Below are 14,007 nucleotides of genomic sequence, written 5' to 3'. Positions count from 1 at the left end.
TTTACCGTCTACAACCACATGAGGGGCATATTTGGCTAATTGAGTAAACTTGAGAGAATACTCCTTTACCGTCATACTGCCCTACTTGAGGTTGATAAAATCTAGCACCTTAGCTTCTCTAAGCTCTAGCAGAAAAAATCTATCAAGGAAAGCAGAGGCAAACTCCTCCCACTCTATAGGAGCCTGCATCATCTAACCTTTCTGACTTCCACTGCTTGTACCAAGTATGAGCGACATCCTGTAATTGTTATGTGGCTAACTCAACACTCTGAACAGTAGTAACCCCCATAACATTTGTCACCTTCTGAACCTGATCTAGGAATTCCTGTGGGTCCTCATCTGACTTAGACCATGTGAAGAAATGAGGATTTATTCGGGTGAAGTCCCGAATTCTAGCTGCAGCTAGAATGATAGTTGTTCGTTCATTCTGGGCAGCTACTGACTGAGCAAAAGTGGTGAATGCGGCCCTAAACTCTGCATGAGAAACATGATCGCCCAAAGGGTCTTCGTGCTGAGGGGCTGACTGATTCCCATTTTTTTTTAGGAGGCATGTCTGTAGAAGAAAAAGAGAAATGGATTAGACTGAGATTATGCTCACTGGCACGAAATGAATACTGAAAGAAGGAAAACTGTTCCTAAAATATCTCATAGCCTCCTGTACATAAGTGAGGTGCACAACACACGCATGTACAAAACTATACTAGATGTAACTTTCACTTCCTAGGACTCTATTGAACCTTAGGCTCTGATACCAAGTTTCTAACACCCCGATTTTTTGAACCGAAATGGTACACGGTGCTCATGACCCCGAAGGACCACAAGCTAACCCATGACTGATATCTATACCTGTATACTGCATAATATATCATAAAATATGGAAACATGAACATGAAAGGCCACAAGGTTCGAACTGAATAAACGTCTGATAACAAAATATCTGAAAAAGGTATAATAATACCAAAACAAGTCATAAATACTGAAAATAATGAGATCTGAATATCTAATTTGATATCTAGTCTGAAAGCCTCTAACTGAACTGAATAAGGATTTAAAGGAACATTTCTCCAACTAACTCCATCTAGCAACTGAATAGTAAATGTAGCAATAATCATATCGTCCTCGAATGAGAAGGACTCACTGCAAACTCTGAACACTGGAATGCTACTGCTGATTTGGAGCTCGTGCCTCTGAACCTATGGTGTAACATAAGAGAAAGCACCATAGCGAAAATGCGTCAGTACGTCTGAATGTACTGAGTATACGAGTGAGGTAGGCTAAATGCAAAGGGTTATATGCATGAACACTGCTAACTAATATGAACATGAGAATACATACATGCATAAACAATTATAAGTAAACTCGTGATGATGCTGACTACTGAGTCTAAATGCTGACGACATGACTTTACTGTTACTGAGATACTGAATAGATTATTGACTATTTATGACAGTTTAAATTATGAAGAACTGGTTTGAATGACTGTGTCAAACAGTCCTGAAACTGAATACTGGTAACGTGAGCTATGACAACTGATATAACTAATATAACTATAATGATCGGACTAATCGATATAACCGATACTGAGCGACTGTATCTGACAGTCTAAGTTCTGATGGAACTATCTGAGTTTTGTTCTACTTAGAGTAACTAAATTTGAGATCAGTTCTATCTAGCGGGTGATCATGAGTACACTGATAATAAGGATGATTTGACTTAGTCTGAGATCAGTCCTATCTAGCGGGTGATCTTTAAATCTAATGATTCTGATACTGATTAATCATAGTTGAGATTAGTCCTAGCTAATGGGTGATCTTGAAGTCTATTTATAATGATAAGCATTGACTGTATCTAACAGTACTGAATCTGTACTACTAAGCTGAGTTGACTGTGTCTCAAAACCCTAATTCTATAACTGAAAATGTGGGATGTGTTCATCTAACTGACATGTCCCAAGCTAAGCTGACTGGGGTCCAATCTCTACCCTGACTAGAAGGGTGTCAGTACCGCGCCACCAGTAAAGACATCTGCTGTGGAGTCAGTCCTAATCTAGCGGGTGACTCCTTGGATTAGTCCTATACATATAAATAATATGCTAACGGGTGAACCCTGAGTATGTCAGTCCTATCTAATAGGTGACATCTCGTATCTACACTGGCAACGTAGTTCTGGAACTTAGGGATTGCTTCTAGGAATCTCAGTCCTATTCTAGCGGATGGGCCTCCATCCCTAGGTTTGCTGAACTGATACTGATTAACTGAACTGATACTAGTGGTATTGTTTAGCGAAGCTAAAACTGAATTTACTGAATTCCGATGACGGACGAAATATAATGAGTTCTAAGGACTGATTAAGAGTACTGAAGTTACTAAGATTTACTGTGATTACTGAGATTACTGAGTTTTCCTGAGTCACATGACTGACTGATTTTTATAGATCATGGTTTGACTGAGAGTATCATGAAAACATGACATGGCTCTAGACACACAACTATATTTTTCGGGTACAAGTACCCCCAGGACTCAATGGAAGGAAACTGACACAAATGACTGACTTGATCATAAGAGTAGAGTCCATAATCCACAATATCATAAATAAGGGATTTCATATTAAGCATGGTTCTCAACAATCTATTTCATGGAAGGGAATTTCATACAACATGTATATACTTGCATAGCTTTCAATATCATGCTCATTACATATTACAACCACAATCCATAATATCATAACTTGGGAAATTTCATGAAGTACATGGGTATTCTACATCTTGTACATGAGTGGGTTTTGCAAGTAAGCATAGCATAATTCCATAAGACTAGTTCATGAGTAATCCAACAGTGTTCACAAGACACATTATCAACATGAATGACATTGAATCATAGAGGCCTATCATGAATCCTTCACTTAGTCACAATTTACCTATAATGCATGATTTCTAGTCTCTTAGGTATTTTATCAAACACCTTACATGCACAACTTAGGCATAGGTGTAAATCATACAATTACTCATCATAAATAATCAAACTTATATGTTTTCAACTCATATGATGTCATAGATTCCTAATAAGGCATAAAGATTCTATCTTGGCATCATTCAACACATAAACATGATCAACAATCCATTCATAACATGAAAATCATAATATATAGTTTTAGAAAAAAAAAAAAAAAGGTTCTTGAACTTCATGGACGAAAGGAGTCCATGAACGAACACACGCATACCTTAGAAAGGAACCTTGATGATTTGCTGGAGAGTTCTTGGATTGGGAAACTTAATTCTTGATTATCTTGGAAAAAGGATTGAATCTTGCATTTGAGAGATGAGTTTGATGGAAACCCTAATCTTGTGGTTGAGAGTGTAAGAGAGGGTTTTTAAGATGCTTAACTGAAGAAAAATGAAAAAAATTACTCCTCTTTAGGGTTATAAGTCATGGAAGGTGAAGGAAAAGACCAAAATACCCTTATGAAATAATTTCCTAGTTGCTGAAAATCATAGCTGACGATCAAGGCTGATAAGCCATTAAATTTGTGATAAGTCGTCAAAAATGTCGTCGGATTTGTGATAAGTTATCACAAATGTTGTCACTTGGGAGCTGGTTTCTGCCTAAGGCTGACGACCTTCGTGATAGGGCGTCAAAAATGTGATAAGCTATCATGAATGTCGTCACACTATTTTCAGCTTGATATGCTGGAGTAAAATAGGTATAACTCTTTGCTCCGATATCAGATTTAGGCGAAATTGGTATCGTTGAAAAACTAATTCAAAGAGATTTCATTTGATATATAGTAAACCACCCAGTTCATCATGTACAACGAGTTATGGTCGATTGAATTTGACCCAAGTTTTGACACTTACTAAAACTTGAACGGTAGGAAAGCTTTCAACTTGTACTTGAGTTAGGGTACCTCTATGATCTAAATTCATGCTCAAATAGATTCCCACACTATAGAATTGATTAACACACTAAATTTATATAGGATTTGAGGCTTTTGAAACATCCACGTATAGGAATGACGAATTTTCATTCTAGTCCAAAATGTGGGGTATTACAGTTCATTATTTTATACTATAACATTGAACATATTTCTATAATTCATGATATTTGAATTATTGAGACTATTTCAAATTATTTGGACAATTCAAAACATTGCAATAGGCCATAAAGGAGATATACCATAATCTCATACAGAAATAAGTATTAAGTCCAATTTGTCATCTTTTATATTTGGTACTTAATAGTTTCAGTTTGGTCCTCCTTTGTGCATATTCGAGTTTGCATATTAATTTATGTAATTCTTTTAAAGAGTTATTTTTATTCATGTTATTGATTTCTATTTTGAGATTTTTAAGGTTAGTATTTTGAAGGAGTGAACAAAACAAGTTGAAAATTGAGGATAATTTGATGTCTCTGAAGCTTTAGATCTTATGAAAAAAAAATGGGGTGGGGTGCGGGGGGAGACCACTAAAATAAGGAAAGTGGAAAACGTGGGGTGGGGGACCACGTGCAAAAAGGGGAAAACGTAAGTTTACTTACGTTTTACAAATAGTTTTTTTAAAAGTTACTTTTTCAGTGATGTGACAAATCACTGTCTTTTTATCTCGATTTTCATGTAAAACGTAATAATTTCTTACGTTTTATATATTTTTCTGACAAAATGTAATAAATTATTACGTTTTACAAATAAATATGTAAAACTAATAATTTCTTACGTTTTTTAAAAAGTCAACTTCGTTAGTTGACCGTTAAAAAAAAGTGAAAAACGTAATAAATTATTAAGTTTAGCCTATTTTGGTAACTTTTTAAATAAGTGGCATATTTTGGTCACTTTTTTTATTTCATGGCTCATTTTGGTTTCGAGTTCCCTGGCATTTCATACAGTTAGTTGATCTGTTGATGGATTGCTTTGTTTTCTGGAACTATACAAAATATATGTAGATCTGAGACAAGTCTAGCTCCATGAATGGTGATGAGGGATCTAAATTCAATGGTTTATAATAGGTCAAACCCATCGATAGGACCTAAAAGTTGTTTCGAAAATTCACATAGGCCCCTAAACTAAGGCTTGTACCTATCAGGCACCTTAAGTGCTAAAATTGATGCCTATCAGGCACAAAATATTGATTTGGGAGAGTGTGTTACACTCTCTTTAGGCACGTGAATAATAGAATAGAAAATATTTTTCTTTTTTTAATTAAAAAATTTATATTTAAATTATTTTATTAACATAATTTTTTAATTAAAAAAAAAAAAAAAAAAACCCCCCCCCCCCCCCCCCTCTTTCCCCCCCCCCCCCCCCCTTTACCCTCCTCTTCACCCCCCCCCCCCCCCCCCAGATCGTCGTCAACCGCCAATCCCCCCCTTCCCGTCATCATCGTCTCCTTCTCCAAGTTTGAAACACAAATGATTTATACCTAATCTTGCACATTTAGGTGAAAATTGAAGGATAGTGGTTCTGCAATTCTTTAAGCATCTACTGAGAAACTCCATTGCAATGAAAAATAAGAATGGAGAGAAAAATTACAATTAACAATTTTTAATTTTAAAAAAAAGCAGTGGAAGAGTTGTTCATCATGAACATAGAATTGTTCATTGTTCATCATGATCTGTTCATCATGAATCTCCAGTTGTTCATTGTTCGTATCGAAATTGAATGAGCTGCATCACATTTCTAGATTTCACAACTATGACTTGGATAAAGTTATCAATGAACATAGAATTGTTTGTTGTTCTTTTTGTCAAGTTTTGATTAGGATTTTGTTGGATTTGCAAAATACTTGTAGAGGATGCATGCTATAGTATTAATGTCGTTGTTTGTATTCACGTGGCAGAAGTTCAGAAACAATTCAAATAGTGCTATGGAGTTGCTCAGTGTGTGTTGTTGATGGAGTTGCTCTGTGTGTGTGTGTTGCTAATGTTGTTAATGGAGTTGTTGTGTGTGTGTGTTGCTGATGTTGTTAATGGAGTTTCTGTGTGTGTGTGTCTGAAGACGATGGGGGAGGGGTGGGTGGGGTGAAGACGACGAATGGGTGGGTGGGGGGTGTTTTTTTCTTTTTAATTAATAAATTATTGTTAAATGATACTAAATAAATGGAAAATGGATAAATCAGCATTTCCACAAAATAATTATTTTTTTGCCACGTGTTTTTTTTTAATTGGTCATTTTTTTCACGTCCAATTGGAACAAAATTTGGGGGGTTTAGGAATTTGATAGGTACAAACCTTAGTTTAGGTGTCTAAGTGAATTTTCGGGATAAGTTTGAGGTCGGTTTGGCCTTTATAATAAACAGGTCACACCAAGTTTCTCGTTGTGTATTTAGTTCTGCTTACTTTCGCAATACATGTATTTGTAATGGTGTCGAAGCCAAAAGGCCAATCAACATAGGAAGCATGCCGAAAATAAAGAGTTCCAAACCCAAATGACGTGAGTCATTACATTGTTCAATACTCCAATGTTAGTCATAAAGTTTGTGAAACATCTTTATAGTTATTCAGAAATTTCTAATCATGTAAAGGAGGCCTAGTATACAATTACACGAAAATTATTAAATATTATACATGCTGGGGTCGGTAATAAAGTGATTGATTGGTTAGCTCCCTGCTTAATACTCCAAGAGAAAAGAAGTTGGTCATAAAGTTTATTATAGTTATTCAGAAATTTCTAATCACGTAAAGGAGACCTAGAGTACAATTATTACTCCGAATATTTTGAACAATATATGCTGGGGTCAATAATAAAGTGATTGGTAATAGGTTCAACGGTAGGTGGACCTACCTCCCCAAAAAAAAATTGTTATTCGTATAACATACAAAACCCAACTATTAACAAAATCTACAAGATTTTATATACAAAAAAAGGTGTTGCATGTGGATTCTTTAATAAAGAGATTGTTCTTATCTGTTTGGTTTGTTAAATTGATCCTCTGCTCATCCATCATTGGTCAAAAATTTTCTTTATGGAAATCAAACTTTGTGGATGTCTTGCGGGAAAAATCCAAAGCCAGCTGTCTTAGCTCTTTCGTCAGTGCTGGTGCCCCACAGTAGAAAACCCCTGCAAAATTTTAGAGGAGCAGTTTATATATGTTGGTGTGACATGAACTTGAAAGTGATTCTTTTAGTGCCAATTATCTTTTGAATGAAACTTATCACTTTGGTGCGCTTTTTCAACTTTAGAGTGGAAAATGTTACCAAAGTTGAAGGGTCCTCTAACACGTAAAACATTGATAGTATTCACTAGTGAAAGACGTACTCACTTTTTTTTAGTTTGAACTATATTTATTATTGAAGTTGTTAAGACGTATATGGAAGTGTACTTAAGACTTGAGTACGTACCAACTCTTGTATTAGTGTGATTAAGAGCGATGCGCTTGTAAACAGTCCGCCAATTAGGTCTAGCAAAGTGAGTCTTAACCCTTGTTCCAGAGACGATGTCTACGCCATTCTTGGCATGATTGATGGACTGAAGCATAGCGATGAGAGCAGAGCGAGCGTCACCCTCTTCATAAACACTTGTACAGTAATTGTGCATCTCTATTACTCCTAGATGATCCATTTCGGCCAACTCGTTCATTAGACCCTTGAACCAGTCAAATGAGCCTTGTTCTCTAGTAACCCAATAGAAATATACTCTCTTGCTCTTGAAGTTCCTTCCATTCCCTGACCCTGATCTTTTCTTTTGTCCTGTGCTCTCTAAATCATACTCTTCTTCCTCCATGGCTTTCATGTTGTTCACAATATCTTTAACGATACTGATCATAGGGGTGGCTCCAATTCCTAAACCTACCAACAAAAGCACCTCGTACTTCTTATAGTCTTGTGCTGGTGCTCCATATGGGCCATCAATTAACACTTTCGGGAAACTGAAATGATTACACGCGATCATGATCAGCTATGCGCTAATAGATTTTTAAGAGCGAGCTTGTGAGTTGTGATTATGAGCAAAGGTAGATTACGAATTATTGAACCTTGATTCATGTTTAGCTAATTACCAATGCCAGAAAAACCCTTCCTGAAGATTTTGCTTTTCTTATAAAGAGAGAGAAAAAAAGTTTGTAGGAAGCAAGATGTAATCGATTTGTTTTCTAGTATTTGAATGATATGTGAAAAATATTTATTAAAGATTGATAATAATATCATTGAATTAGACAATGTTTTTGATGAAAATTCTAAGCATGAAACATTGATAATAATATTGACGTCTTAATCAGAGAAAATGACATGGAATAGAGCTAGAGAATATTTATTAAGTAAAATGACTCATCTATAGGGAGGCTTTTCTATTTTGCTTGGCCAAAAAGAAAATATTTTTTAAGCAAGCACCAGTGACTTCTTTATGGTGTCATATCAGTCACCAGTATATAAACTTAATATATTATGATCATATGGGTGCTCGAGGAGAGTGTTTTTAAAGTGTTAAATTTTTCCTTTAAAAAAGGTCAGTATTGTTCGAATAGTAGGACTCCACATGTTATGGCTTTGTTAGAACAAATAAATAGTGACAACATGCTGTTAAAGTGAATTGATTTTTGAGAGTAGTATATTGTATAATAGAGTAATAAAGAGAATGGAAAGAGACTCACTTTATGGTGTCCCTCGAGGAGCCAGCTCTTAAGAGTCCACTTTTCTCTGTAGGTGGTGGCTGGCACACCTAATAAAATAATGTTTGATTAAGAAAAAGTTCAATGATTGGCTATTAAAATAGTGGTAACATGAGTTTATATTCGAGTAAAATATACTTAATTACCTCTGAGAAAACAGTTTTGAGCTTCCTGGTCCAATCACCAACAGTTCGAATATGGATACTGAGATAGCCATCATCAGGTGCTGAAGTAATGGAAAATGGGTGCCTGATATAATATGTGCAAGATCACATTAACAGTATGTACTTTGGATTAAAGCCAAGAAATCAACCAAGTACAGGTAAATAACTATGACTCTTTTTAGATAGCCAAGTGCCTAATTAGTAATACGTATGAATGGATTAACGAGATCGATAAATAGATAGATGATAGAAGATTGATTGCCCTCGCCCCACCATACCCAAGAAAAGAAACAATGCACAATTAAAAAAAAAAAAAAAAAGCAACAGAGAGAAACACGCTCCTATTAATTAATTAAGCAATACCTACCATTCAAATGGTGAAACTGCAGCACAGTTGACGAACATATACTGTCCACTTTTATACTTGAAGCCCATTGGCTTTGACATATGAATCGTCAAAACATTTCCAGGATATAGAGCCACCTAGCGCCATATTAAGTATAATAAATGTAAATTCTTCATTTATTTCAACAACTTCAATTTTCATGAATAACGTAACGTGATTATATATATTCTGCATGTATTGAATTGGACTTGACTTACTTTCAATAATTTAACAGCCTTGATGCTTGACCTGAATGCCCTTAGTAGTCTTTCGCCAGAATAAAGTATGATTGGTATAGCCAAGTACATCCATGTCTGCCAGAGGGATAATTAGTCCTATTTTTATTAGTTACTACTCTTCCAAAAACTGGTGAAAAAATTCATTCTTACATTAACAAAGAATTCAACTTGTATAAGTTTTAGGTGATCTAATAATAGCTGTTAGCGTATAAAAGCTGACCTCATTAATGTGGAAGTTCAAAGATGAGTAGACTAACCGTCTTCTTGTACCATTCTTTGGTCAAGTAAAGTTTGACGCCATGGACTATGAGCAGCGCGTAGACAATGACAAAGAGGTGGTGGGAGTACCAGAAGGCATTGAACCCAGTGACCTTGTTCAAGGGTCTTGGTAAACGAATTCTGTTCCTTCTGAACCGTTGGGTTGCTAGAGTGAAAGCTATTACCATCAAAACCACCATTATGATCCCCAATACTCCTTCCACTCCCTTCACAAAATGCCAATAGTTTGTTGGCTGATGGCCAAAGTATGGCTCCATTGGTTTATACTTTTCTGGACTAGCGTTTAGGAGCCGAGGAAAATCACAAGTCATATGAGCAACTACGTGTATTCCAACACCAATTGCAATTGCCACCGCCATCATCTAAACAAAATAAAGGAGGAGAAAAAACCCGGTACTTACTACAAAATTTCTGAAAAAATAAATAAATTATTCAGTTTTTAGTTTTGTTTGTGTGAGCTTGACCACATAGTAAATCCAGTAGCAGAGAAGGGATTATCGTTGAGGGAGTTTTAAATATAAAGAAGTAAGCACATGAAGATGTCAGTAGATTCAACATGTTACATATATATAATAAAGAAAATAATTTTGACAATGAATCGCCTTGCACCCTCCTAGCTCTGTAGAGGAGGGTGGCGGTAAGTTGACAGTCAACATAAAACTAATCAATTCGTGAGAAATCCTCACAATACAGAATATGCTTGGCTAACACGAGATTAAATGGAGTGTCATATAGCTGGTCTGAACTTGCTTGGGATTGAGGAATACATATAAATTGAGCGGAAATTGGACGAAGAAAAAAGAAGAATAGCTTACTTTGTGAAAATTGAGGTTATCATCAAAGGGAACTGCAGCAGCTAATCTGGTCTTGTTTCGAAGCCAGGTGATGGTATTTCTGCAGACTGGGAGCAGTATCAGTGCCATGTTGAGCTTAAGTATCTCGGCGGCCCCCTTGGCGACACAAACACAATGACCCATGACATCAAATGCTGCTCTATTTTTGTACTGAACATACTTATAAGCAAATAGACCTGCCATCACACCAATCCATAACAACAGTACCCAAACTCTTTGCCAATTGTCCAGCAAAAAGTACTTCAAATTCTTATACCATCTTTTTATGGGATTAGGCTCCAGAGTTGGCTTAAGCTTGATGCTTAGCATATGACTTAGGTTCCTGTTTAGGCTTCTTCCTTCAAAAGGTTGATTTGGGCCTTGTAATAAAAGTGTTTCCAAGTTCTCAAGCTGCCGAATCAGATGATCAAAAGATGAAATGATATTTATTTTCAAATTGAAATCATAGAACATGAAATAGAACTAGTCTAACCATGATGTATCCCATGTTGTCGGGGTCTAACTCTTCCATGATCAATGCTGCATATTCTTCAGCTTGTTTCTGGATATTTGACAGCTTGTTAGCCGATGCGCTTAGGCTAATTATCTGCAAAAGAAGGGATACATTCTGTCAATAACAATCTCCTATTTTCAGCCTCTAAGGTCGAGCTGAAGAAGGCCATGTTGGGTGATGTCAACCAGACACTCTTAACGTAGTGTGATACTGTTTGCTTTAGGCCAAGTTACCCGTGATGTCTTGCACTGTTAAGGTCTCTACACCTTATATATAGTTTAGTTTTTAAACTTCTTATGTGGAAGGCTATTCACTCACCCAAAAGATCATCGTACCACTAGATGAGATGAATATATGAAATTCCAAATACCTCTTTGACTTCTTCTTCTGTGAGTCTACCATCTGCATCTTTATCAACCCTGCATTACATCCCTCACAAAAATCAGAATCCAAAAATTAATTGATCTGATCGAACAAGTACTCGATCAAAAGTATGTCGAGTTTAGTACTTACATGTCAAAGAAGGTCTGAAGCCGAGAATCAAAGCTCTGGTTGGCTATTTGGTCCCAGAACTCTTTGAGCTGCTCTCTGCTGATGCAATCACTTGTTATATTTCTCCTCCGAGCTAGTGCATCAAAAAGCTCGAGTGCAAATTCCTTAGAGTCCCTATTCATACCTATCATTGAAAGTCCATACGCATATTTCTTATGCTTTCTAATAAATTAACAAGCTCAAGAAAATCAAATTTACAAGTAAAAACATGAACTATTGAAAAAAGAAATTGTGAAGAAAAACTTGTTTACTTTCCCGTGTAGTTGTGACTCTTAGCTTTTATGTTCTAAGTTTATTTTAACATGTTATTTTTCTCTGTATGAACAATTAACTGTTTTTAGGCAACTTACTTATGTAAAATACTTCTACACTGTCAGTGCACAGAAGCTAAACTCAGGTCCTTTTACCTATGCATTCTCCAAATCTTGCCCGAGGAAGTAAGCCATCTGATGAGGTGGCAGTAAGCTCATCAAAGCGCTTCTCAACAGCGGCCCATCCAGAGCCACCATCAGCCTTGCTGATAAATTTGAGGCCTTTGAGAGCATGCTGAGCTGCTGCTGAAGTCCTATCAGCAGGATGTCTCTTCAAAGAAGCCAATCTCTTTAACCGCATCCTCATCGATGAATTTCCGACAATTGAGGACCCAAAACTGCGCTTCTTTTGCATACTTTTGGCCAGTGCCTCAAGCTCTGATTCCTCTGCTTTAGTCTCAATGGCAGGTTGGACACTGCGGACTTCCACCATGTCGTCGCGGAGATCAAGGGTGACTTCAACATAACTGTCATCGTTAGATGTGGTAGTGTTTAACGGACTGCTATTATCATTCTCGGTAATCTCCCTGTCAGTGTGGCGGTCTTCGGGGCTTTTCATTCTGATGACTCAAAAGTATATATATGTTTTCGTCGAAAGACAAGTAGCTAGCTCATAGAAATTAAGGAGCAACCCAGTCAATAATGAAGAAAGGTTGTTCGGTGTATGTACCATATATATTGATGAGAAAAAGAAGACAAAAAGGTTAGCATATAGGTATGTACATTTGAAGTATGAGAAGGTTATGTATGTTGTGAGTTGTGACAGTGGAAATCTTCCTTCTTTCCCTATTAGGTAACCAAAGAGTGTCCTTGTCTTCCTTCCTATCTAGCTGTAGCTGTATCTCTTTCAAAAATTGAGCTTTCATGCTAAAATTAAGGAAGCATCTATGGCATAAGCGTATGCACTTATGCGACTGATCAATAGAGTTAAAAGTGGTATACGTTGATAATGTATGAATCTTTTGTATATATTGGTGTATATGCATTTTATTATTAAAATAATTAAGTGTATACATTAGTAGATATAAATCGTGGTAATAGATGATTATTAGTTCTTGTAACTCATATGATGATCATTAGTTTTATAACTCCATGGTCATTATCTTTAGACGGAATACATATACAGACCCTCAACTATTCGACTTTTTCCGTATAGGCACCTCAATTAAGTCATGTACCTATCAAACCCTTTTCTCCTTCACAAAACATGTCAATTGAGCCAAATCTGCTGACGTGGTAAAAATTATAAAATGTGTGTAATACAAACACCAGTGACGTGGGAAAGTGACAAATCAAATAATGACACGTGTTATTTTAACTTAAATTAATTATAAAAGTGATTTTTTAATATAATTAAATTTAAATTAAAAAACCATAACACACCCCACCCGTGTTATTTTAACTTAAATTAATTATAAAAGTGATTTTTTAATATAATTAAATTTAAATTAAAAAAACATAACACACCCCACCCCCAGCAGTCCTTCTCTTCCAACCCCCCCACCCCCACCCCCCGCGTCGATTTAGCAGAAACAAAATTTAAGTTGGCAGTGTGAAAATAATTACACTGATTAAATTAATTAATTACCAATAGATAAATTCCTATGCACCATAAACTAATCTTACTGCATTTTTCCCATTTGTCGTCGACGATGAATCTTTTTCTACGACTTCCGACGGTGTAGATAAGTGAGTAGTTGTAGTTGAACCATCAATTTTCGGCGAATTCACCAGTGAGATAGAAATCATCGGTGGATTAGCTAATGGAGGCACTTCAACACTTGGTTTATTTGCACCAACTAAATTCTTGTCGAAAAATTCTTTAGGCAATAAAACCGACGACACCCCAAATATAAAAATTGTGAGATTTTAAACCGAAAAGCTTTACACTATTAATTATTGGACGAAGTTCTCAACGAAAATCTTTCGCAAATGAAACGTCACTGTTATTAGAAATAGAGTGATTAATTTTTTTTAACGTAATCAAGTAAAAAATATATAGGAGTGTGATTTTTCTAACAACTTACTAATAATATTTTACAAATTGCTTATTGTATATGAGTGTGTGTTGAATCGATATTCATTTTCTTGGTTGTAGTCATTAATGGAGAAGAGGATATGGAGAAGAAGATGAAGA

The 14,007-nt window shown here is 36.0% G+C and overlaps 1 protein-coding gene across 2 annotated transcripts; it reads right to left on the bottom strand.

Annotated features, from left to right (window-relative positions):
- Positions 1-6,682: 6,682 nt before the first annotated feature.
- Positions 6,683-12,429, bottom strand: LOC107875997 (respiratory burst oxidase homolog protein D). Of its 2 annotated transcripts, none has more exons than XM_016722942.2 (12): positions 11,967-12,429; positions 11,521-11,683; positions 11,378-11,426; positions 10,987-11,100; positions 10,476-10,904; positions 9,639-10,022; positions 9,361-9,456; positions 9,125-9,240; positions 8,740-8,842; positions 8,576-8,643; positions 7,329-7,855; positions 6,683-7,047 (listed from the first exon to the last, which is right to left on the bottom strand). In XM_016722942.2, exons 1-12 carry the CDS (start codon positions 12,427-12,429, stop codon positions 6,938-6,940), a joined length of 2,622 nt encoding a protein of 873 aa, XP_016578428.2. In that variant the 3' UTR covers positions 6,683-6,937. The 2 variants fall into 2 exon arrangements, with proteins under 2 accessions (XP_016578428.2, XP_047269783.1); XM_047413827.1 differs by having other exon boundaries at positions 11,910-12,050.
- Between the last annotated feature and the right edge of the window lie 1,578 nt (positions 12,430-14,007).

The sequence above is a fragment of the Capsicum annuum genome, chromosome 6 (genome assembly GCF_002878395.1).
Source record: "Capsicum annuum cultivar UCD-10X-F1 chromosome 6, UCD10Xv1.1, whole genome shotgun sequence".
Classification (NCBI taxonomy): Eukaryota; Viridiplantae; Streptophyta; class Magnoliopsida; order Solanales; family Solanaceae; genus Capsicum; species Capsicum annuum.
The sequence above is the reverse complement of the archived record's forward strand: the minus strand, read 5'-3'. Positions and strand labels throughout refer to the sequence as shown.

Excerpts from the sequence above, each read along its gene's own strand:
- LOC107875997 (XM_016722942.2), bottom strand. The coding sequence starts at position 12,429 with ATGAAAAGCCCCGAAGACCGCCACACTGACAGGGAGATTACCGAGAAT. Across the intron at positions 11,684-11,966 it reads AAGATTTGGAGAATGCATAG|GTATGAATAGGGACTCTAAG; the intron begins GTAAAAGGACCT and ends TTTCAATGATAG. Across the intron at positions 7,856-8,575 it reads TCCTCGAGGGACACCATAAA|TTTCCCGAAAGTGTTAATTG; the intron begins GTGAGTCTCTTT and ends TAATCATTTCAG.